Raw genomic sequence first — 25,286 nt, 5'->3', positions numbered from 1 at the left:
CTGGAACCTTTGACTCCCATTGCCAAAGTGGCCTCCCAAAAGACGGAAGCGGGTTCCCGCCCCCAGGCAGGTGTGAGAGTAGTGCCTCCCCGCAGCCACAGCCACCCTGGCCTCACCCTGCTTCTTTTTTTGTCTTCCCCAGTCTGATAAGAGAAAAACGACATATTTTCGTTTGAATTTCCTTAATTACCAGCGAGCTAGAACATTCTTTTTCAGAGGTTCATCGGCGATTCTTACTTTCCTTTTTGTGAACTGCCTGCGAACATCCTTTGATGCTTTTATTTTTAAACCAAGACGCTGGTAGGATCCCTTTGGTTCACTTCCAAGCCCCAATTTGAGAAGGTTTCCTTTCTCCTTTGCTTTCAGCGTCCCTGCAAAGGCTAAGCCAGGCTGCGTGCCCGTGGGCTCTAAGGGGTCCTGGCTTCTGTGTCACGGCGCCGTTTCCACTACGGCGCCAAGCCCCCCACCCCCACCCCAGGCAGAGAAAACAAAATGATACGGGTGACACCGGGCTCCAGGGCTGTGGGTCCAGGCAGCCGACCATTCTGCCCCCTTTCATTCTTCTCCCAGGCTTTCGAGGACTATTACCTGGACCAGAAGCCCACAGTGAAGGCCTTGCTGGAATATACTGACAGGGTGTTCACGTTTATCTTTGTGTTCGAAATGCTGCTCAAGTGGGTGGCCTATGGCTTCAAGAAGTACTTCACCAACGCCTGGTGCTGGCTGGACTTCCTCATCGTGAACGTGAGTGGCCCGCTGGCGCATGTGGGGACTGGGGCCCTCACCTGTGACCGGTGGCTGCGCCTAACGCAAAGAAAGCTTGCGGCCTCGCCTCGCGGGCCACCCGCCTTGGGCACTTGGCAAGGCCTCTGAGAACAGCCCTGCACACCGGCGAACGGTTAGATCAGACGGCAGATGGTTCCGGCACAGTGGTGAGGCCCAGGGGAGCTCCCAGTCCCCAGGTCTCCCTCCACAAAGACCACTTACTGCCCTCTGTGTTCTATGTCCAAAGCGAGATGACACACGTGGCTCCCGGGGCCCCTGTGCCCTTGCATCCCCTGACCCGGCTTCTGGACAGAGGGGAGCGGGCACCGCCCAGCACGGGGGACCTTCCCGCCTGCTGACTCGGTGCTCCTCAGCCCTGGCTATACTTTAGAATCACCCGGCGAACTCTTAAAAAATACAATGAACAAATGCTACGACTCCCAGAGGCTCAGATCTCTCTAGCCCTGGGGGAGTCCAGGCTTCAGTATCTTAGAAAAGCTCCTGGCCACGTCCCGTGTGTGTGCAGCCAGACTGAGAACCCCCGAGCCTGCCCCACCGGCTTCTCCCCATGGGCACTAAAAGAGACAAAGCGCCCCTTTGGGAGGTGTGAGCAGGAAGCTCGTGTGCTCAGGCCCCTCTAACCTGTGGCCACTACTCCCCGCGTCACGAACCCCCGCGTCAGAGGGGTTACCAAGTGCCTCCCATAGGATGGGCTTCTGTCTCCTCAGAGCTCCTCCCAAACCCAGGAGTGATCTGTCCCTCGTCTTAATACCAGAACCCTCTATCTCTGTCCAGACCTTTGCCCCCTTGGCTTTGCGGGTTGGCCGCCTGCGCTGTGGGCTCAGGGCAGCACAGCTGCGGGGGCTGCCAGCCGGGGGGGCACGTGCTGTGCACGTCTCCGCCTCCCCCACTCCGAGAGCCACCGCACCGAGGGCTGCGTGTCAGAGGTGTCAGGAGCTGTGTCTGTATTTGGCGCTTGCCTCCTGAGGCTGGATGGCGTCCAGTACAGAACATTCTGTCCGGCCTCCCGCGCTGGCAGGGCCCCCACAGCAGGTCTGTGCGCTCCATTCTCATCTTTCCTGACACCAACGTGCTGGCAGCTTCCGGACCCGGGACCACGGGGATCAGCTATGAGGCTGGACTCTGAGTCATGGGTGATAACTTTGTGCGTACGAAATAATTACTCATAGACGAAGGAAAAGTGTTTTATTGGCTTCCCAGCCCCGTTAGGGGCACAGCCACTCTCATCGACGCTAGTTTAAGCCCCCGCCACCGTCAATGGCCACCCACTCGTTCCGTCCATCCTCCTCCCAATTCTTCCTCTGACCATCCATCCCCCCTTCCATACGCCCCTCCTTCATCCATCCAGCCGTCTGCCCTTCCTTTTTCCATTCTTCCAAACGCCCACTCACCTCTACGTCTTCCATTTACCTCCTGTCAGTCCTCTCCCTCCTCCCTTCTATTCTACTTCTTTCTTTCTTCTTTTCTGCCCACGCATTCATCCTAACCTTTCTTTCATCAACCAACGGGCCCTTATTCCCTCTACCTTTCTATCTTCTGAGTCACCTTTCTATCTGACCATTCAGCCATCTAACCTTCTATTCACTCACTCACGCCCCTTTGATACAAGCGCTCTGCTATCCGCTCGTTCTTCCGTCTTCCCTACAGTCCTCCACCCAACCAGTCAGCTTCCCGTCCCGTCCAACCTTCTCTAATCTCTTTCATCGATTTATTGTGTCCAGCTCTCTCTTCACATCATCCATCCGTCAACTTACCTGGCCGCCCATTCTTCTCCCCTTCATCCGTCTCATCCATCCACTATTCCATATTCTATCCTTTCTTCCATCCTTCCCTTCAAATGTCTATCCTGCCCATCCTTGTATCCTTTAATCCATTCTTCATATCCAACCAGCCTCCCATCGCCCATCCACCTTCCTTCTTTCTCTCCTTCCTCTCATCCCTCATCTGTCTTTTCTTCAGTTTCTCAAATGTTTATGTATGACTACCGGATATAGGATTGTCTTACGAAGTGCTCTGGGAGAGACAGAGGCCAAGAAATAAGAGCTCCCTGTCTCCAGGAGTTTACTCTATAATCTTCCAGCAGATGAGACACGCAGAGAGAAATAAACCTATTATGGGGGTGGGAGTGGGGTGAGCCCTGCTGGAAATAGTTAGTGTCTTATGGACATGGAGACATGAGCCTGTGGGGGTGGGTGGCTGGGAAGGCTTCATGTAGGAGGTGATATTAGATGTATGGCTTAAAATGATCAGGAGCATTGAAGTGCAAAGAGGACTGAGGGAGGCCAATCTTAATTAAAGGATGACTCTGAGCAAAGGCACAGACACGGGTGCATTTAGGGACTAATCTTATTTGGGTAGAATATATAGGTGAGCCGTGACTGAAAAAGTAGTCTGCAGCTCAGGAGTCCGGAACTTAACCTAAGGGTGATAAAACACCAGTAGACATTGGGAGTAAGAGACGCACATGATTATAGTCAAATTTGCAGTGGCGAACGGATGAAATGAACGCAATCCTAGAGACCAATTGGGAAGCTAGTGGCCTAAGCAGTGGGAGTGGTGGTGGGCTTGGATGGAGAGACCCAGGTCTTGACTGCTCCAACTACAGATTTTGCACATGAGGCAGCCTTCCCAGAGGGCTGGGGGAAAAAACTGAATAGGGTCCAGCATGAAACTGGCCCCAAACCTCCCTACCCTTTGTCAGCCAGACAGCTGGATGCCACCTGCTGGTGTTTGGAGCCTTGCATGGAAGAAGAAAGGCAGTTCTTTCCATTCCAGTTTTTTGTCCTGGTGGAAGAAGCCACTTATTCAGAGAACAGACATTGCTTGAGGCTCTGTGTAACTCAAATGTAAACCCCTTTCTTTCTGAAGGTCTGGTGACATCCCCACCTAGTTGCCAGGATAAGCCAAGCCTGAATTCAGCCCACCAGTCATGGTGCAGTTGAAGGTCTTCCAAGATTGGGACACGGCCTCTGGCAAGTTCAAGCCTATGCCTGTGGTACCACCCTAGCACCTTCAAAGCCCCTGGAAGGTGTACGATTTGTCCACATTAATTTGTGTCCTTTGTAGCCCTTGGCCAACACTTTACAAAAGTGCAAAGCTGGCAGGCCAACAGGGAGTCACAGCCCAGTCATTGTATCCCAGCCATCTGTCAAACCTGTATTTCATGGATCATGCCACACTCTTACTCTGACCTGGGTGAAGGTATGACCCGCACGAGCAAGGCACTGACCCAAGGCCACGAGAAGAAACAGGGGTTGAGAAGGAATTAGACCCCTCCCAGACCAAGACTCTTTCCACTCCACTTTTATGAGCAAATACAACTGGGACTCACTTCAAAACAGACTTTCAGCATAACCCCCATGAAGGGACATCATCCCTCCAAGTCTCTGAAAGTCAAGTTTCAGAGCTGTTGGAGCCTGACTGATGCCCCTAGGGAAAGGGAAGGTAATATACAGGGAGCTTGACCACCTACAAACCACAGGGTCATGGTGTGCAAGACTGTTTTTCTTTCTCAGAGATTCAGAGAAGTGATGAATGAAATCTGTAATAAAGAGGAAGAGATCGAATTCTCTCCAGACCTTTCACTGGAGTTCAGAATAAGATGTGAGCCAGGATGATGACTTGGACAGACTGGAGGATAGGAGGGACTTCCTGTCTCCTTTTACCAGGACCTTCAGGAACCTAGAGTAATGCTTTTGCTCTCTGCTTGCACTCAGATCTCCCTGACAAGCCTTATAGCGAAGATCCTGCAGTATTCTGACGTGGCATCCATCAAAGCCCTTCGAACCCTCCGTGCCCTGAGGCCCCTGCGGGCTCTGTCTCGATTTGAAGGCATGCGGGTAAGACCTCCCTCCAAGCTGCTCTGGTCGGCGGCGTTTAGCGCCTCCTCGTCCCCGCAGTGCCTTCCGCGCCCCCGACTCTGGACTCTGGGCCTGGGCCCACCCCCACAGGTGGGCGCTGGCTCCTCACCTCGCCCTGCTGGGACTTCGGCGGCGCTGCCATGTCCTAATGCTCTGGTTCTCCTTCACACCCCTTGGTGAGCTCTCTGTCCTTCTCACTCAAGCGCCACATCCACCCAGCACGCAGACTCACCCTTTCCTGCTCGTAGCGAAGTGATCCTGCCTCAACATCTTTTACCTCCATCTCTCCATCCTGCCTCTTCTCCTTATTGCCAAACTTTGGAGCGCTCCAAACTCTTCATCTTTCCAAGACAAATGAGCCTTCACTCTGACACTTCATTTAAATATGGTGACACCATCCGTTCAGCACCATGGCCACCATCCACCAGAGAGCATCTGCCCCACCCAAGGTAGTCGTGGGTCCTATGGACTCTTCCCTTTCATCCACTCCTTTCCTCATCCATTGTCACCTCCACCTGCCCTCACTGTCTTCCTCACAATGGAACACTCACAACCCACACCTTTGAATTGGGGGGGGGGGCCGCGGGGACAAGGGACTCTTATTTGTCCTCCTCCTCTTCCTCATAATTACAAAAGGTAATAAAAAGGTACTGAAAGTGAGGTTTTGCTTTCTTCCACCACTGACTCAAAGAAGACATCCTGTCTTCAAAAACAAAAGTAGACTTTATTTTCGTTTTTTAATCATTTCTTCTATATTTATTAGCATGGAATCTTCTGTAAAAAAAAAAAAGTAGACTTTAAAAATTCATTTGTACCTTTAGAAACACAGGAGATTAGGGTTGAAATCGTTTGAAATTTATTTTATTTTTTTCTATTCTATTTTACTTAATTACTTTTGAGGGGAGGGGAGGGGGCACAAGAGGGGGAGGGGCAGAGAGAGAGGGAGACACAGAATCCAGAGCAGGCTCCAGGCTCTGAGCTGCCAGCACAGAGCCCGACGCGGGGCTCGAACTCACTAACTTGTGAGATTATGACCTGAGCTGAAGTTGGACGCTTAACCTACTGAACCCCCAGGTGTCCCTGAAGTTTATTTTCTTTTATCTCGAGGTTGCTGCTCTACAAATAAGCAAGTTTGTGAATATGGTTTTCATTGATTCTTGACTGAAGCATACCTTAAACTGTATTTGTCAAGGCTCTTTTGAAATTGCATTTAAGAAAAATAAAGCAAGGCCCTAGAAGTCTGTATGTGCAAGCACAACACACACATTCATGCCCTTATATGAGCATGTAGGTACTTGTAAGTTCACTCGTCTTCTCAATCCTGGGGAAAGATCCAAAAACCTGCGGAATGAAGTTTAGGGAGAAGATCTAAGCCCATCTTCAGCTACCAAGAGTCTCTCTTGGTCTTCTGAGTCTGAACTGTTGCCCTAATTAACCTACTTCTCTTTCTGCTTCCGAAAGCCACTCGTCTTGAAGCAGGCTGAGTGAGTGTAGACAGAAGTAGGCTCCAGCAAGAACGGCTCCAGATCCTTTTACCTTCCCCTCCAGGTGGTGGTCGATGCCCTGGTGGGCGCCATCCCCTCCATCATGAACGTCCTGCTCGTCTGCCTCATCTTCTGGCTCATCTTCAGCATCATGGGCGTGAACTTCTTTGCTGGGAAGTTTGGGCGGTGCGTCAACAAAACCAATGAATACCTTTCTCTTGTGCCTCCGTCTATCGTGAACAACATGTCTGACTGTAAAAATCAGAACCACACTGGCAGCTTCTTCTGGGTCAACATGAAGGTCAACTTTGATAATGTTGCAATGGGTTACCTCGCGCTTCTGCAGGTGGTGAGTCCTGAGACCGACCTTGTTTCTTCCTCTGGCTGCTTGAAGATGTGGAGGGTCTGGGGTCTTCCAGAAGATGCTATGTGGAGACTTTGCAAGGGGTAGCACTCAGTGTGAGCTGAGGCCACTCCCCACTCCTACAGACTAGTGCGAGGCTAAAGGGCCTCACCACTTAGTCCAATGTCAGAGTGGGGCAACCAGACAAGCGCGGGATGGCAGACTAGAACAAAGGGGTGAACTTGCAGTGGCGCTGGATCGGTCAGCTGATGACCTAGGGTTCACTACGTATACAAGATAGACACGATACAGCCCCTGGCTCAGTCTTCTACTGCATATCCCCTCCTAGATGGTAATAAGTTATATTCCATGTCTACTGTAATGATAGAAAATGCTGGTGGTGATGAGAGGCAAACACATCTACACTTCCATTCATTCATGCATTCACACCTTGCCTTCATCTTCCGGTTCACTCAGTCCTCCATTCAGCCAAGTGTTGATGCAGCTACTTGCTTGTCACACAGTTACCCACACCTTCCCGCATGTCCACGCACTTGTTTGACAAACAACCCCTGAGGAGCTGTGGTGTGCCAGGCACTGTGTTAGCCCTGGTACTCACGGGGAATTGGCTCCAGGGGGCCCCTGCTCTATGAGAAAAACCGACAAATAAGTGAATCAAAACAGAGTTCAGTGTCGACGATGGGCAGACACTGAGTGGCCTCTGCTCCTTGTTTCCAGGCAACCTTTAAAGGCTGGATGGACATCATGTACGCAGCTGTTGATGCCCGAGATGTGAGTCAGCCTGCTATGTGTGCTGCCCACCCCTCCGTGCATCCCCCTCACACCAGCCTATTTGAAATGGACTGAGGGTGGCCTTGGTACCGGAAGAGGGAGTCCCCCAACAGCCTGGCCCTGGCCCTCCCCGGAGCACTGTCCAGCTGGCCCTCTATTGAATGTTTAAGCCAACTTCACCTGTTCCCCTACCAGGCACACTACCCAGGCTTTCGAAGCTCTTCTGCTCACCATTGAGGAAAGTCTCAGACCCCACTCCAGGACCGTGTAGGAGGGCACTCGTGGGCAGAGGCAGCAAGGTGGTGACTAGAGCAAGGGTACTGTCACGCCAGCCAGGTGGAGGAGACGGGTGCTGCTGGGGAAAGACCAGTTGCTGCTGCGGCAGACAGTGCCGATGCCCTGCGCCAGATCCCCTCAGCCCGCCTCTTGAGTTCACTTGCTACATTTCTGATTCTCTACCTGAGACTTGACTTTCTTCGGTGCCTTATGGCTTGCTCAGCAGCCCTTCCCCCCACGGGTGGGGTTGGAGTGTCCACAGGGGCAACCCTCGCAGAGGAGTTTTGGGAGTCTGTGGGCAAATGTTCCGGCTTCATCTGTGGGCAAATGTTCCAGCTTCACTGGCCCTTAGAGGCCCAATTCTGAGGTGTGTTCCACACAGTTTATTGGCGAAGCCCAACAGGTGAAGTGCCAGTTGCCCCCCAGAGATGGTCTGCTTAACGACACCCCCGTCATCAGCTTTTCTCCTGCTTAACCCCCCCACTCCTGCTTCCTGGGGTCACCTCCCGAATGGCCACCCACACTCATGTCCTTGTCTCAGGGAGGAACACAAACAGACCCCCAGCTGCTCTCCGTGCCTCACTTTGTCTGTTCACAGGTGAACCTGCAGCCCAAGTGGGAGGACAATGTGTACATGTACCTGTACTTCGTCATCTTCATCATTTTCGGTGGCTTCTTCACGCTCAACCTCTTCGTTGGGGTCATAATTGACAACTTCAATCAACAGAAAAAAAAGATAAGTGGGGCTCAGGTGTTTTTGCAGTGGTGGTGAATCTTCCTCTCCTTGTGCCCTGGCCTCATGACTACAGCCAACGCTAGTCACAGCCCTCCTGTCTGACCGGGAGCCCAATTTTTGGCCTTTAACACCACCCCCACCTTTGCACCCTGAACACAGCGCTCACCTCTGCTCCCGCCTGAGCCCCCACCCTCTCTCCCAGAGTGCCAGGGTCTTCCCAGCTAAAACCAGGCGTGTTGGGTATGTCCCAGGTGACCCTTGGGAAATATCAACAGGGAAAGAAATATCAACGGGCAGTACTTGCTGCCTCTGTCTGGGGCTATGACCCCCCAGAGCACTGAATCCAGGAGGCCTCAGGAAGGTCCAGAGCTTCAGTACTGGCGGAATCCAATCTCCTTGGGACGGGGAGGAAGACACTTGCCTCCACGGATGCTGCCTCTGATGAATAGGAACCCAATCCCAGATAACCTCTCATATTTACATTAAAATATGAGGGCATTAAAAGTATAAAATGCTTTCTTGCTACCCTCCATTAAGCCTTTCATTTAACCCCCTCCATTCCTTTGCGGTAGAGAGAGCACCACTTTAGATGTATGTAAGCCAAGATCCAAAGAAGGGTCACATTGGCTAAGTCACATAGCACAAGAGCCTGGCATTGCTTGTGGCAAAGTACAAACCCGAGCTCGCATTCCCTACTCAGCTATTCACTAGATGGCTGACCCTGGCAATGTTAAAAACTTCTCTGAGTCTCAGCTTTCTCGTCTATCCAATGGAGTTAATAGTACCTACGCAAGGATTCTGGTAAGAGGTTAAGTAAAACCCTGTGCAAGAAGCACCTAGTTTAGGGCTGAGCTGTTGCACTGTTAATGTAATATAGAATCCATGTCTAGTGGCACAGACATGCCGCCTACAGGAAGTCCTCAACTAGAGTTCTGGGGATAAGAAGTGGGGCCCCTCTCTGTCCCAGAGGGGCTCAGCAAGATGGCTGTGAAGGGCTGGCCGGTGTCATCAGCACCCTAGAGGGTTTTGAGACCAGTCGAGCAATCCCTTCTCCCATTTTCAGATGAGGAAACTGGGGCCTTGACGGGGAGCTGTCCGTGTTAGATGATAGAATGAGAAAAGCCAGTGATCAAATTGGGGGAGAACTGTGTTTGCTGACTCCTTGCCCCGGGTCTTCAGCGTTCCCGAGTGCTCCCAACCTCCGGCCCCTGCCCCCAGCCCCGCTGAGATGTTTCTCCCCAGAAACCTTCTGTGTCCACAAATTCTCTAAAATCTCTGAAATCCCACAGACCTCCACATATCTCAGCCCACATCGCCATCATTTGCAGTGACTGGTTCACACAAACATGCTATTGAAATGGGAAGATTTCAATTATGTCAGGAAGTGAAAGGTGAGGGGTTGAAATGAAGGAGGTCCAGAGGGTCCTTAAAGAAAACCCAAAACTCAAGGAGGAAGGCATTTCCAATGGTGGAATTTAACTGTAACTGTGGAGGACAACACAAATGGCAGGGCCTTAAAAGAACCAATCAAGAATTCTCCAAGGACCCTTGGATACATCAGTAACTATCCTCAGCTCCTCTTCAGAAAGGGGTTAAGTGGCTGGGTCTCAGGGTCTTTGCTCCAGAAGGCCCTGAGGGAACGTCTTGCCCCTGGCAGGAAATGTGATTCTAGAAGCCCAGTGGATTTGACTGTAATGAGCAGGCTAGATTTAAGGCTCAGGTTCAAACTGATATTTACCTTTTCCTTGGGTTCTACCCTCAAATACTCCCTACCCTCTGTCGAAACAAACCTCTGGGTTCTTGCAGAAGAGAAACAGACTTTGGTCCAGAGATTCGGGCAGGCAGTCAGAGCCGGGGCTCAGGCCTACCCACTCTGTCACTTGTTTGTGGCTCCCAGGCAGGAAGGACACGGCTTGATTCTGGCCTTGACGTGTCTTTCTGCAGAGAAGGGAGGAGGTGGACATGTGCTTCTTCTCCAGCCTGCATTAATTTGCTTTTCCTGAAAATTTTCATTGCTGTCATAACAGCAGTGTGTGTTATCCCCTCTCATACTTAGGGGGCCAGGACATCTTCATGACAGAGGAGCAGAAGAAGTACTACAACGCCATGAAGAAGCTGGGCTCCAAGAAGCCCCAGAAGCCCATCCCTCGGCCCCTGGTGAGCCCCAGAGCTTCCCTCCAGCACAGTGTGTCTGGGAATCCAGCTGACAGCCTGTGCTTGTGCTGGGCAGGGGCTGGCCAGTGCTCTCTGTGAAGGATCTGGGTTGAGTTTGGGGTTAAGGTAATGAGAGCTCCAAGACCCAAGGAATGAGAAGTCTGAAAGAAGCAACGTGGTCTGCTGGAGTGAATATACAGTTTTTCCAAGTTGACCTGTTTAAGGAACCACTTAGTTCCCCAACCAGTTTAGGGTTCAATCACAAGACTGGGAACTGGCTAGGCTAACTGATAGCAGAGGTGGTTAAAGCCCTGAGATGAAGTGTTTGTGTGGCTATGCATCATGATCTAGCCTCCATACATAAATCTCCAGCCTCCCTCTACATTCCACCCCATGCCTATAGTAGACAGAGAGGAAATAGCCAAAACCCAACTCCGTGGGCCCCAGTCATGGTCATGGTCAAGTGGCACAATAGGAATAAAAAGTTGTGTTTAGACTAACCAAAACTTAGGGCCATACTTCACTTCTATTCTTTATTCACAAGGACCCTAAGAGACATGCCATTTTATTTCTCCATTAAATGCAATACCCAAACCATACATGCTATCACCTAAGCTCTTCTCAGTCCTCCACCAGAAGACAGAAAATGTCAAACCTCTACTTGGCATCTGTTGAGAGTGGATGAACAGGTCTGGGAGTGGGAGTATTGCTATGTTGGAAATGTACAACTGAGCTTCTTCCAAGAATTTCTGAGCCATCCACTCCAGTGAATGGAATTGGCATCTTGTCCCTTTACTTAACCTTTCTGTGGTTAAGATGCAGTATTTGTGGAGAAAACTACAGGTGCTGTATAGAGCACAATGCCATTAGCCCTTCCCCCCACCCCAGCAAGGCAAAATCTAAGAACCTGCAACAAAGGAGCAGACCTTCCCTAAAATTAGGGAGACATACATTCTGTTGGCCACAGCATTAGGATTTCTAAATCAGGCCATGGGGTTTGCATAAGTTGCTAAAAACTTCATGAGCACATAGCCTTGAAAACATTTACAGGAGGGGAAAAAATGCTATGGTTTTTGGTTATACTTTACTTGGAAACAGTGGTCACAAATGTATCACTATGCTCAATTCTGATAAGAAGGTTATAATGGGGGTGCCTGGGTGGCTTAGTTCGTTGAACATCTGACTCTTGATTTTGGCTCAGGTCATGATCCCAGGGCCATGGAATTGAGCCCTGTGTCAGGCTCTACACTGAGCATGGAGCCTGCTTGATATTCTCTCTCTTCTTCTGCCTCTCTCCCCTGCTCATGCTCTCTCTCTAATAAATATAAAAAATAAAAAGAAGTGATACAGTGAGGGGTGATAGGACGTTCAAACCTCTGTAGGGGCAGAGATTTCCTTCCAAATCCCCCATAAGATCAAGATGACTGGGGTGGAATGAGCCTAAGGGACAGTCCTTAAGGCTCAGGAGTATCCCTCTGTCAGTCAGTTCAATGGGCAGGAACAGGCTCAGAATTAAAAGATGTAGGTAAATGGCTGAGCCCAACCAATCAGCATCAAGTGAATGGAGAAGGATCCTGAGACTTACAGATAAGAAAGCAATTGAGTCCCTGCTGGCCTTCACTGGTGGCTGGACTGATGCTGAATCCACATTTGAACCAGACACTAAGGAGTCTGTGCTAGAGACATCCCTTGGCAAAGTCATGTTGGTACCTTGCCCTATACACTGCTCAATCTCTCTATAAGATCTCAGCTTCTCCCCTTTATCAACCAATCCCATAGGCCACCATAGCTTCCTCCTGTCAAGGAGGACAGTTTCCCTGGGATAGGATGAACTGAATTTCAGAAAAGGACCCTGGAGAGGACACTATCTTAATACAAAAATAGGAACCTAATGTTAAAATTCCAGGCACGACAATAAGAGTGTAAGACAATGGTTGGGCAGGGAGGCCTACAATGAAATCACCATTTCTCCTGCTTAAGCCATAACCAAGACCCTCCGAGGTTGGCATGCAGGGAAGCCCTCCACAGGGATAAGGCAAGTGAGACATCACAGCCCAGCTGTATTTCTGAGACTCGTCATCCATTTGGATGGGAAGGGGGTGTATTACTAATGAACTATCAACACTGTCTTAGCTTTAGTGGAGGAACATGGCTCTCTCCTTAATACTCTGTTCCAAGCACAGCCAACATTGTTTTCCTTTTGTTCCCCTTACCATAGCTGAGGCAAGGCTGGAACATTCAAATAAGACTTTGAAATCTTAGAGGTCCCAAAGAGAAGCATCTCTGCTGCTTAGTAGAGCAGGGGCCCAAGCGGCAACTGCATATGGCTGCTCCCCAGGGCCCACTAGCCTTGCCCTGTCCTAGCTCCTGGCTGGCATCCAATATGGCAGAAAAAATTTTGGCATTCACCACCCAGTGGGACAAGCATGATCATCTGCCCTCCTCAAAGGCCAGACCCAAGCAAAAAGAGAAATTCCCACTCCCACCTAAGACTCACCTTCCCAGATCCAGCTCTCTTTTCACTGGAATGCTCACCTTCTTCCCTTAGTAGTTCCAATAGGTTGAGCTGGTCAGCTGGTCAGATAAAAGCTGAACATTGACACAGTAGTTCTGCCCCACACGCATATGGGTGCCATTTCACAGCAAGGCCGGTGCAGGATACACACACACACACACACACACACACACACACACACACACACACACCCCTCTTCACTACTGGCAAAGCTCAAGTTCTAAATTTTATGCTCCATCCATAGCAAAGACTAAGACTTCCACAAGACTGGGAAATTTTATTCTATAACATTCCCTGCTATAGAAATTACTAAACACAGGTTTCATATACCCCACTTTATAGGAAAATCATCCACTTCATCACCTCTGAGAACACTGAGGGCTGCAAAGAAGTTGTCCCTGCCCACTGGCTAAGCCAACAGCAGCAAGCCACTCCATTCCCCAGCATACAAATATCTGGGGCAAACTCAATGCCCACACCTTAGTAATGCTGTCACCGGCTCTGTTCAATTACAAGGTGTGTAGTCATAATTAGGCCTTTATTTTTCTTGCCATTTCCAGTGATAAAATGGAAGTTATTCGTGGCTCTGCAATCCTCCTCTCACTCCAGGAAAGACATGGACCAGCAGTTACACCCAAATCCAGGTCTACTTGGGTCTGATCCTTTACTCCAACCCCACAGAGTTGCAATCCCTCCCCACCAGGAAGTAGAAAACAAGACCCAGCCTCTGTCACAGCCCTTCTTCCCCTTGTCTGATTTGCAGCTTCTGTGAGCTCCCTGGTGAGACTCATGACAGGGTCCTCTCTGCCTCCACTCATGCAGAGCCCCAAACACAGTGCACATTCAGTAAGTGCCTATTATACACAATAAAGTGGCCTTCTAATTTTATTTGAGATGTGGGTAATTCAGAGCTATCCATTCATCTATTTATTGAGGATCTATTGCATGCCAGGTACTCTGCAGACGCTAGGGATAGGGAAGTGAGCAAGACAGATGAAGTCTCTGTATGTCAGAGACCACAGTCCTGTGACAAGGGAAACAACTAGGGAAAATCACACACATACCAATTCACAGGCTGGAGAGGTTGGAAAGAGAGAAAGAAGAGGGGGAAGAGTCCTGCCTAGGACTGAGCCTTGAGGTGCTCTAACATCTGTGGGTTGCATAAAGAAGACTCAAAACAGAGCAGCCAGAAAGGCAAGAAAAGAACCAGGAAAGTAAGGCATGATGAAAACCAGGAAAACATAGTTTCAAGGTGGCATGTGTGGCAAGCAATGCTGAACAGGTGCCCATGGACTTACATGATGGAGGTCGTTGGTGATCTGAATGAGAACCATCTCAGTGGCAGCTTGGGGTGAAAAGTTATGTTGGAGTGAACTGAGGAGTGAGTGGGAACCAGTGATTGCACAACATCCCTTCAAGAATTTAGCTGTAAAAGTAAAGGGGAGGAGTAGGGTGGTAGCTGGAGGGAGATGTAAGGTTCAGGAACATTTTTTTTTAAGCTAGGAACAAGTAGGTCATTAGAGATTTAACTAAGGAACCAAGACGTAGTAGACCAAAGAGGCCATGTCTGACCAGAAGCCTCACTCCTCAGTAATGAAGCCAAAAGACCAGGAGGTTGGTAAGTGTCAGCAACGAAGAAGAGGTGAAGGTGGGCTATGTAGATGACACAAGCTTCAGAGGAGGAAGGATTTTGCAAGATGCAGGAGGAGCAAAGTTCTGGAAGATACAATGAGGAAAGATAAGGACCCCAGGCCCGTCCCTTTGCCTTGGGGTACCTGGGGTGAGGGAGAATGAGCAGCCACTGCGTGTGCAGTTCTTTGTTTGTTTCTCTGTTTGTTTTTGAGAAAGAGAAAGCATGAGTGAGGAGGGCCAGAGAGAGAGGGAGAGAGAATCCCAAGCAAGCTCTGCACTAACAGTGTGGAGCCCAACTCTGTGCTTGAACCCATGAATCATGAGATCGTGACCTGAGCTGAATTCAAGAGTTGGACACTCCATCAACTGTGCCATCCAGGTACTCTTAGTCTGCAGTTCTTGAATTCATGCTACGCAGGCACTATGGGAGCACAGCGTTAAACAAGACATGGCCCCATCCTCAAATTGCTCACTGTCTAGCAGAAAAGAAGAGAAGCACACAGGAAATTCTAGAACTTGAGACTGACTACAAAGGCTGTGAGAGAAAAGATGTGATTAGGGAGATCTCCCTGGAGGAAGTGGGGCTTAAAACAATGGACCACTCCAGACTATTGGGATTTAGATAGCCAAGAGAAGGGATGGGAAGGACTTGGCAAATGAGCACCAGCAAGGACAAAGTTCCTGATTTCTTCAAAGGGGTGAGAAAGGTAACAAGGACTTGAATTGAGGCACTGAGGTAGAATCAACTAAGGAAAAGATTTTGGAAGGAGAAAGGACAGGACTTGGCTTCTCTTTGGATGTGGAGTGTGAGGAAGACAAAAGAGGCGGACTTTAGGAAGCCATCTGTGGAGAGCACAGCCTCTTTAGATGCCTCGCATATGTTGGCCAGTAAAGGCCCTGAGGTACCATCTCTTGTTTTCTCAGAACAAGTATCAGGGCTTTGTCTTTGACGTTGTGACCAGACAAGCTTTCGACATTGTCATCATGGTCCTCATCTGCCTCAATATGATCACCATGATGGTGGAGACCGATGACCAGAGCGAAGAAAAGACAAAAATCCTCAACAGAATCAACCAATTCTTTGTGGCTGTCTTCACGGGAGAGTGCGTCATGAAGATGTTCGCCTTGCGGCAGTACTACTTCACCAACGGCTGGAACGTGTTTGACTTCATTGTCGTGGTCCTCTCCATTGGGAGTAAGTGGGCTCACAGCTGGCGGGGAAGCCCAGGCTCTGCTTGGGGTTGTTCGGGCTGGTTTGTTTTTTTCAAAACCAACAGACTTTTCTGATACACATTATGTATTATAGGAGCCCAATATTTGCTGCTTTCCAAGAGTTGCAGGTTTAAAGTGCCCCTGGGCCTCTCAGTGAAATGGAGTTTCCAGTGGCCTTCTCCATGCTGTCATGAAGTGTTTTTAGGCACCTACTGTGTGCATAGCCTATTGCGTCAGCTTTGGGGGCTATTAGGGATAATCACTCCTCCAGAAAAAATAAGATGATGGAGTTTCCAGTGGGCCTTATCTTGATGGCCTTCAAAGCAAAGGTGGTGTGATTTGAGGTGAGTCATTATATACTTTCTGGAAAAGGAGGTGGCTGCCAGAAGAGTGGGAAATATAAGTGTTCAAAGGAGATTCCTAAGTCAAGGATCTGGAATTAAATCTCTATAAAACTGTCCACTTAGGGAGTATGAGTGATAGAAAAGTCAAAGGATCAATGCCAAGAGATCTATGCTCTTAGGGCCTACTCTGGGCATTGAATGATAGGCCCAGTTTTGGGGGGCCAATGAGTGTTCAGAGAAAAATTAACAAAGTCAGAGGCTAAAGTGGGCAATGGAGCCACCATAGCTGAGTGCTCGCTGACATCTGAGTACTGGGATGGGTCCCCTGGACCTTCACAACAGCTCTCTGAAGGAGTGTTCTTATCCTCATTTTATACATTAAAAATTGAACCTCACAGATTAGGAAAATGGTACATGATCACACAGTTTGTAAAGGGCAGAGCTGAATTTAGTCCAGGCTAATGTTTTTGTTGTTGTTAATTTTTTAATGTTTATTTTGAAGAGAGACAGCATGAGTGGGGGAGGGGCAGAGAGAGAAGGAGACACAGAATCTGAAACAGGATCTAGGCTCCGAGCTGTCAGTGCAGACCCAAATGAACCCATGAAATGTGAGATCATGACCTGAGCCAAGATCACATGCTTAACTAACTGAGCCATCAGGCGCCCCAGACCAGGCTAATGTTCTTCTAATGAACTAGCTGCTTTCCAACAACAACCAAGAGAATGTCCCTGGGCTTCTTGTGGTTTAGGCCAAGTTTGACCCTACAAAGCCCAAATCCCAGTGTACCAGCTTTACTTTGCATTATAAATATATCCTGACCTGTTACATCATGACCTGCTTACTTTTCATGTCAGGGAGTAACTGTGGATTTCATTTTCCATTGATTTACCATCAAAAGCTAACAGCATCTAAATACAACTTGGCAGCATTTAATCAATCTCCCCACACCGGTGCTGAAACACAGCCTTGGGTTGTGTTTATTTGTCGGTGAGTTTATATTTTTTGTGTGTGTTTTGTTTTGTTTTCCTGCTGCTACTGTTTTTGTGGGAGGTTTGTTTTGTTGTTTGCTTTTCCAAAGTGAGAAATTCTAAAGGTCATTTTGATTTTACAGTGGAGAAAAGAGCTTGCTTATGTGAGTTCCCATATCAATACTATAGAAATAAAATATACTCAAAGTACTCCAATTTATGATGAGGACACCTTGACTGCCAGTTCCTATGACCTACACAGCAACACCATCCACTGGTGAGAAATCAGGCAAAGAGGCAACTAGAAAACTAGTTGAAGGACCCACCGCTCCATCCTTCTGCCCCCTTCTCTCTCTTTCTTGCTTCCCAACAGCAAGAAATGTATTGAGTACCTAATTGCTACAAGTATGAAGACTCTTTAGCCCTTGAAGTACTAGATTATATAGAAACATAATATACCCCACACTGTGGAAAAATATCCCAGTTAACCTGGCTTTAAGAGAGGGGCTTTCATAAAGCTTTTATAACACAATATTATAATTCCTTCCCAGATCTCTTCCCATTTCCTGGCTCCACCCAACACAATACTATGACCACCCATATTCATACGAAAAAAAGCAAGTAGGGGACAAAGGTCAAGGGACCCCTGGCAGAGAAAGAGAGAGAGAGAGAGAGAGAGAGAGAGAGAGAGCTTGCCACCACAGCCCTCACCATTTGTCCTAAGAGTTTTCACATCCTGTCTGACCTAAAGGCCTCGCCTAATCCTTGGTGGGTCCTGTGTCCCCTAGATCAAGCTTCACAAATCTTCAAGTTAGATATCATATAGGGAGACATATCCATTCTTCCTCTTTCTAGCTTTGTTCATAACTATGAGTGGGTGGGAGGGCTATAACTGACCCCAAACAAGCCTATCTCCAGGCCCTAACATAGAGTTCAAACACAGCTGGAAATGAAAGAGACAAATACAAGCCATTATGTAGACAGCTGGCCATTCACAGCCATTCTGCTTCAGCTGTCAGCAAGTTGCCCGACTCCTCAAGCCCCCTTATAATTAACACCAGGCTCTGTACAATTATCCACAGGACCATGTGCCAGGAACTAAGTCAATCTTCACAGTAGGAGATGGAGAGATGAATCACAGGGGACCCTGGCCTTCACAGAGCACAGGACAGGGTGGAGGAAAAGGCACATCCCAAGGCTGAATTCTCAAGGAAGAGTAGGGTCTGTGTCATAGACAGAGATGGACAAGGACTGGTATGTGTGGCATACGCTGCCATCACCTCCAGCTAAACTAGGCTGCAGGAGATAGGGCTTTGGGCACGGAGGCTGACTGGGAAGATGACATTCTGGGTGGAAGGAAAGAAAGATAAGAACATGGTGGGAAGGGTGGGACTTACTTCAGAGACAAGAGATGTATGCAGTGAGCAGGTACTGAGCCCCTGCATTATGCCAATCACCGTTCAATGCTCAGGAGGCCCAGAGGACTTGAATACAGATCCTCACATGGAGGTCCATACAGAGCAGAGACAGGAGAGGGTGGCTGCAGCCAGCTTTGTCACAGCTCAGGCTTGCAAGTACTAATCCGATCATTTCCCCTCTTCTAAAGGCCTGGTGTTTTCAGCGATTCTTACCTCACTTGAAACTCACTTCCCCCCGACGCTACTCCGAGTCATCCGCCTGGCCCGAATCGGCCGCATCCTCAGGCTGATCCGAGGGGCCAAGGGCATCCGCACGCTGCTCTTTGCCCTCATGATGTCCCTGCCTGCCCTCTTCAACATAGGGCTGCTGCTCTTCCTCGTCATGTTCATCTACTCCATCTTCGGCATGGCCAGCTTCCCCCATGTTAGGTGGGAGGCCGGCATCGACGACATGTTCAACTTCCAGACCTTCGCCAGCAGCATGCTGTGCCTCTTCCAGATCACCACGTCGGCGGGCTGGGACGGCCTCCTCAGCCCCATCCTCAACACGGGCCCCCCCTACTGCGACCCCAATCTGCCCAACAGCAACGGCTCCCGGGGGAACTGTGGGAGCCCAGCCGTGGGCATCCTCTTCTTCACCACCTACATCATCATCTCCTTCCTCATCGTGGTCAACATGTACATCGCAGTGATTCTGGAGAACTTCAATGTGGCCACACAGGAGAGCACCGAGCCCCTGAGCGAGGACGACTTTGACATGTTTTATGAGACCTGGGAGAAGTTTGACCCAGAAGCCACTCAGTTTATTACCTTTTCTGCCCTCTCAGACTTTGCGGACACCCTCTCTGGCCCCCTGAGAATCCCAAAACCCAATCAGAATATCTTAATCCAGATGGACCTGCCCCTGGTCCCTGGAGATAAGATCCACTGTTTGGACATTCTTTTTGCCTTTACTAAGAATGTTCTGGGAGAATCTGGGGAATTGGATTCTCTGAAGGCAAATATCGAAGAGAAGTTTATGGCAACCAATGTTTCAAAAGCATCCTATGAACCAATAGCAACCACCCTCCGGTGGAAGCAAGAAGACATTTCAGCTACTGTCATTCAAAAAGCCTATCGGAGCTACGTGCTGCACCGCTCCAAGACGGTCTCCAACCCTCCAGCTGTGCCCAGAGCTGAGGAGGAGGCTGTGTCACTCCCAGATGAAGGCTTTGTTGGATTCGTGGCAAGCGAAAACTGTGCATTCCCAGACAAATCTGAAAGTGCATCCGCTGCCTCTTTCCCACCATCTTATGACAGTGTCACCAGAGGCCTTAGTAATCAAGTCAGCATGAGCACATCTAGCTCAATGCAGAATGAAGATGAAGCTACCGGTAAGAAAGCAACTGCCCCCGGGCCCTAGTGAGGACACTCTGGCACGGACCTAACCAGTTCTGATATGACCTTCTGCTCTGTGATAACTTTCCCACTACAGGTGGCACCCAGCTACCACTTCACCAATGCATGCCACCGGTCAGTGTCAGAACTGGGCGGAGAATGCAATTGGTGCCCACCTTTGCAGAGGCCCTCATACACCCACGGGAGTCAGAAGCCAAGAGCATCTCCACTGTGACTACCCTTTTGAATTTCAATATCAGATGACGTTTTCTCTTACTTTCCAGAAAATGTCCCTGGTCCTTTTATTTTAACCGTGACCAGAGCTTACACTTACTGTGACAAACTTCTCAGGACCAGAACTTCCAAAGATGTATGGCAAGGATGTTGCTGAAGGTCCAAGGCAGTCCTCTGTGAAGCAACACATGGAGATGGACAATGCTATTTAGGATTCTGCATGACTGCATGTTGAGAGTTGCCAGACAATTGTTCCTGCCCAGGGTAACATCTGTGGTCTGTGTCATGACAGGCCTTTCAGATATCCATTAAAATTAATATTTTTAAAGGTATATGAAGACCAATGTTCTATCTTACGGCATCATTTAAAAAAATTCTATGATACTGACATGCGTCATAAACCATATCTTCACTTTCGGGTTTCCTGATATGATTTTGAGCTGGAATCTGGATGGGGCAGGAAGTAACACTGTCCTGAAAGTTTGTTCTAATCCCAAACACTCCACCAGTTGCCATGCTACCTGCACCACACTCCTTCCCCTCTGAACCTCAGTTTCCCCTCTTGTAAAATTGGTGGGAGGTGGGAGACAAAATGGATACCCTCTATGGCCCTTGCACTTCCTGCTACAGGACTCAGTCACACTCCGTTCCAATTAAACGAGGAAAACACTCTCTCCTGAAGCTGCAATGGCCAGACTTTTCTGCTGTGTGGCTCAGGAGGTGGCTTTTGGATACATTCCAAAACCTGTTTCACATCCCATAGTCAGACCTTAAGAGGGAAGGTTTTCACATTTCCCTTGGGCCAAGACTCCATTATAAGTATAATCAAAAGAAAAGGGACATTTTGAAAAAGATGATCTGAGAGATAAAAGGTATGGTCACTGTTCTCTGAAATTCATCCTACAAATGTTAAGTAACTGTCATATGACAGACATGCTCTAACTACAAGAGATAATGGCAACTAAGCCTCGAACGATTAATTGGACTTAAGCAGTGAGTGAAGAAACGGTTGTCAGAAGATAATATTCAGGCCAAAGAATGTGAAGGGTCTTAAGATGAAGGTGAGGAAGGAGCTCATGTGACAACATAGGATATAAAGGATCTTAATCACAGCCATGATCTATTAGCCCTGGGATATTTCCTGTCACAATAACAAGGATCAGGTCAATTTGTTGATATACACATTTAATCCCTTCTTGAGATTTCCCACTTATATAATTACAAAGCCTGGAGACTAGGCCTCCATACTTGCCTCATGGATACAGATTTTCTGAGGCCTTGATCTCCTTTCTCTGTCACTGTTGGCCCGTCAGAGGCCAAAGTGGCTTTCAAGATGCTTGTTGGGGTTTGCCGGCACCTACCGATGGAGGTTAATGAGGTAATGATGGAATAGCGGAGGGCATGGGCTGTCCCAGTACAGATCAGATGTTCGCTGGGTGTGTGGTTTGTATCTGAAGGGTGGTTCAACAAAATGGCTCTTCCTCCCTGGTTTCTCTGAACCAGGGAGCAAAGATGTTGATGGTGCCACTTCTTCAACATCTAAATCCCATGAATTCAGTTAAAATGCCATCTAAGACAACTGGACGGACAGAGAACTTGGGGAATGGTTTATGTTCATATGTTATGTGGAAGAATTAAATGTACCCAATCAACAGACTAGTTTTATTAAGTAGATGATACTATTCTCAAAGTATCCATTTTTTGCCCCAGGCTGTGAGTTGAATTGTTCCCCACCCCCACCCTTGAAAAAGACATGTTGAAGTTTTAACCCATGGAACCTGCAAACGTGGCCTTATTTGGAAATAGAGTCTTTGTAGATATAATCAAATTAAGATGCAGTAATAATGGATTTAAGTGGGTCCTAATGCAGTGATGAATATCTTTAAAACATGAGGGAAATTTGGACATAGACACTCAGAGAGGAGAATGCCATGTGAAAACACACACACACACACACGCCTCATGAAGACAGAGGCAGAAATTAGAGTGACGTGGCCACAAGCCAAGAAATGCCAAGTATTACTGGTAACCACCAAAAGCTAGAAAATGACATAACATAGCAGTGAGAAAAAGATGACCTTCCTACAAATGGTATTAGGACAATTGTATCTTCATGAGAAATGAAAGAAAATTGGACCCCTACCTAAAACTGTATTTAAAAATCAATTTCACGTATACCAAAATGTGAAAGGCAAATCTATAAAATGTTTAGAAGATAATAAAGGAAAATAACTACATGACCACAGAATAAAGAAAAGACTGATATGTTTGGCTACATTAAAATTTAGGACATCAGGTCATTAAAATAGATATTAAAAAAGTGAACAGGCTGTGGTGCCTGACTGGCATAATGGGAAGAGCATACAACTCTTTTTTTTTTTTTTTTAATGTTGATTTATTTTTGAGACAGAGAGAGACAGAGCTTGAGGCAGGGAGGGGCAGAGAGAGAGGGAGACACAGAATCTGAAGCAGGCTCCAGGCTCTGAGCTGGCTGTCAGCGCAGAGTCTGATGCAGGGCTTGAACCCACAAACCGTGAGCTCATGACCTGAGCTGAAGTCGAACGCTTAACCGACTGAGCCACCCACGTACCCCGTACAACTCTTAGTCTCAGCGTCATGAGTTCAGGCCCCACGTTGGGTGTAGAGATTACTTAAATAAATAAAAAACTTTTTTAAAAAAGAGCAAAAACACAAAGTATAGAGTGGAAAAAATATTTAAAACACTTAGATCCAATAAAAATCTAATGTTCAGAGGAGACTTCCATTAATTTCTACAAATCAATACAAAATAGACAACACTGTAGAAAACTGGCAAGAGACTTAAAAACATACTTCACGAAAGAAGAAATCTGAATAACTGAGAAACATTAGGGTGCACAACCTAATTAGTAATCAGGGAAATGCAAATTAAAACCATAGCGAAATACCATTTATCAGATCTGCCAAGCTTTTAGAGCCTAACAAATATCAAGTGTTGGCAAAGATGTCAAGCAACAAGAACTGCACCTCTAGAAAGTAATTAAATTGGCACAACCGTTCTGAAAAGGTTTAACTTTGCCCGAAGAGTTGAAGATATACCCATGACTCAGGTTTCCCGCCCTACAGTATGAAACCCTGACTTTTTAGTCCATTAAACGTACAAGCGTTTGCAACTGGGTCTTTGCCATCGTTCTAATTCACCACCTAGGTGGTTCTCTTTGAGTGTCGCCTTGAGTGTTAAGATAAACATATGTAGTTAATGTTCTTTTCTGTGTGTATGTTAAAGCTCATCATCTAAAAAACATAATGGTTTCGTTTAGATTCTCCTCCTTCTTCACAGAAGTAATTACTATCTGCTACTCTGAATTGTGGTGTTTCTATCTTGGACTTGGATGATCTGAGCTGAGTTATAAAAGAAGGAGTAGGAGTCTCTTACAGGCTTAGCTTGTTTTGTGTGTGTCACTTTATGGCACTTCACAAACGCTGGTGTTTGGGGTTGTTTTGTTTTGTTTTGTTTTGTTTGGTGTTTGTTTGTTTTTACAAATTGAAGGTCTGCGGTAACCCTGCATCAAGCAATCTATTGGTGCCATTTTTCCAACAGCTTTTTCTCACTTCATGTCTCTACGTCACATTTTGGCTTTTCTCGTGACATGTTCAACTTTCTCATTGTTATTATCTGTGTTATGGCGATCCTATTCAGTAATCATCAATGCTACTTTGTAATTGTTTTGGGGTGTCACCAACCGTGCCCATAGAAGACAGCAAACTTGATCAATGTGTGTGTTCTGACTACTCCGCCGACTGGCTCTTCCCCCATCTCTCTCCTCCCCCAAGACACAACAATATTGAAACTCAGCAGCTCAGTAACACTTCAGTGGCTTCTGAGTGTTCACACGTCTCTCACCTTAAGTCAAAAGCATGATTAAGCCTAGGGAGGAAGGCATGTTGAAAGCTCAGATGAGCTGAAAGCTAGGCCTCTGGCATGAAAAAGTTAGTCAACTTGTGACTGCAAAGGAAAAATTCTTGAAGGATTTTAAAAGTGCTATTTTGGTGAACATAGGAATGATAAGAGAGCAAAATAGATTTATTGCTGATATGGAGAAAGTTTTATTGGTCTGGACAAAAGATCAAAGCAGCCACAACATTCCCTCGAGCCAAAGCCTCCTCCAGAGCAAGGCCCTAACTCTCTTCGATTCTAGGAAGGCTGAGAGAGATGAGGAAGCTGCAAAAGTTTGAAGCTCGCGAAGGTTGGTTCATGAGGTTTAAGGGAGGAATCCATCTGCATAACATCAGAATGCAAGGTGAAGCCCCAGGTGATCCAGAAGATCTAGCAAGATACTTAATGAAGGTGGCTACACTAAACAGCAGATTTTCAATGTAGACAAAATAGCCTTCTACTGGAAGAAGATGCCACTTAGCAAGAGTGCCGACTTCCATGGCAAGAGAAGAGAAGTCAGTGCCTGGCGTCGAAGGACAGAGTGACCCTTATTAGAGGTTAATGCAACTGGTGATATTAAGTTGAAACCAATGCTTATTTACTATCCAAAAATGCGAGGGCCCCCAGGAATGGTGCTCAATCTACTCTGCCTGAGCTCGTAAATGGAACAAGAAGCTTGGGTGACAGCACATCTATTTACAACATAGTTTACCGACTATCTGAAGCCTCTTGTTGAGACCTACTGTGAAGAAAAAAAGATTCCTTTCAAAGTATTACTGCTCCAGTGACAATGCACCTCGTCACCCAAGAGCTCTGGTGGAGATGGACAATGAGATTAATGTTGTTTTCATGCCTGCTAACACAATATCCATTCTTCAGCCCATGGGTCAAGGAATGATTTCATCTTTCAAGTCTTATTATTTAAGAAATACATTTCAGGGCACCTGGGTGGCTCAACCGGTTGAGCGTCTGACCTCAGGTCATGATCTCACAGTTCATGAATTCAAGCCCCACATCGGGCTCGCTGCCGTCAGCACAGAGACTGCTTTGGATCCTCTGTAACCCCTCCCTCATCCCCTCCCTCCCTCGCTTAAAAAAAAAAAAGAATGAAATACATTTCACAAGGCTATAGCTGCCGTAGACAGTGATTCCTGTGATGGATCCAGGCAAAGTGAATTTAAAACCTTCTGGATAGGATTTACCATTCTAGATGCCATTAGGAACATTTGTGATTCATG

At 47.7% G+C, this 25,286-nt stretch overlaps 1 protein-coding gene across 3 annotated transcripts in view; it reads left to right on the top strand.

Moving 5' to 3' along the window:
* Window positions 1-20,402, top strand: part of SCN10A (sodium voltage-gated channel alpha subunit 10) — a 92,436-nt gene extending 72,034 nt beyond the window's left edge. For all 3 annotated transcript variants that reach the window (XM_077773992.1, XM_077773991.1, XM_077773990.1), the window contains 8 exons: window positions 571-744; window positions 4,503-4,625; window positions 6,195-6,479; window positions 7,212-7,265; window positions 8,140-8,277; window positions 10,330-10,434; window positions 15,503-15,773; window positions 18,710-20,402. In XM_077773992.1, coding sequence (XP_077630118.1) covers window positions 571-744; window positions 4,503-4,625; window positions 6,195-6,479; window positions 7,212-7,265; window positions 8,140-8,277; window positions 10,330-10,434; window positions 15,503-15,773; window positions 18,710-19,923 — 2,364 coding nt within the window. In that variant the 3' untranslated portion in view covers window positions 19,924-20,402. The remainder of the gene's footprint in view (window positions 1-570; window positions 745-4,502; window positions 4,626-6,194; window positions 6,480-7,211; window positions 7,266-8,139; window positions 8,278-10,329; window positions 10,435-15,502; window positions 15,774-18,709) is intronic.
* The last annotated feature ends 4,884 nt before the right edge of the window (window positions 20,403-25,286 follow it).

This window comes from Crocuta crocuta, unplaced genomic scaffold, assembly GCF_008692635.1.
Source record: "Crocuta crocuta isolate KB4526 unplaced genomic scaffold, BGI_CrCroc_1.0 scaffold541, whole genome shotgun sequence".
In the NCBI taxonomy this organism is placed as follows: domain Eukaryota; kingdom Metazoa; phylum Chordata; class Mammalia; order Carnivora; family Hyaenidae; genus Crocuta; species Crocuta crocuta.
The sequence above is the reverse complement of the archived record's forward strand: the minus strand, read 5'-3'. Positions and strand labels throughout refer to the sequence as shown.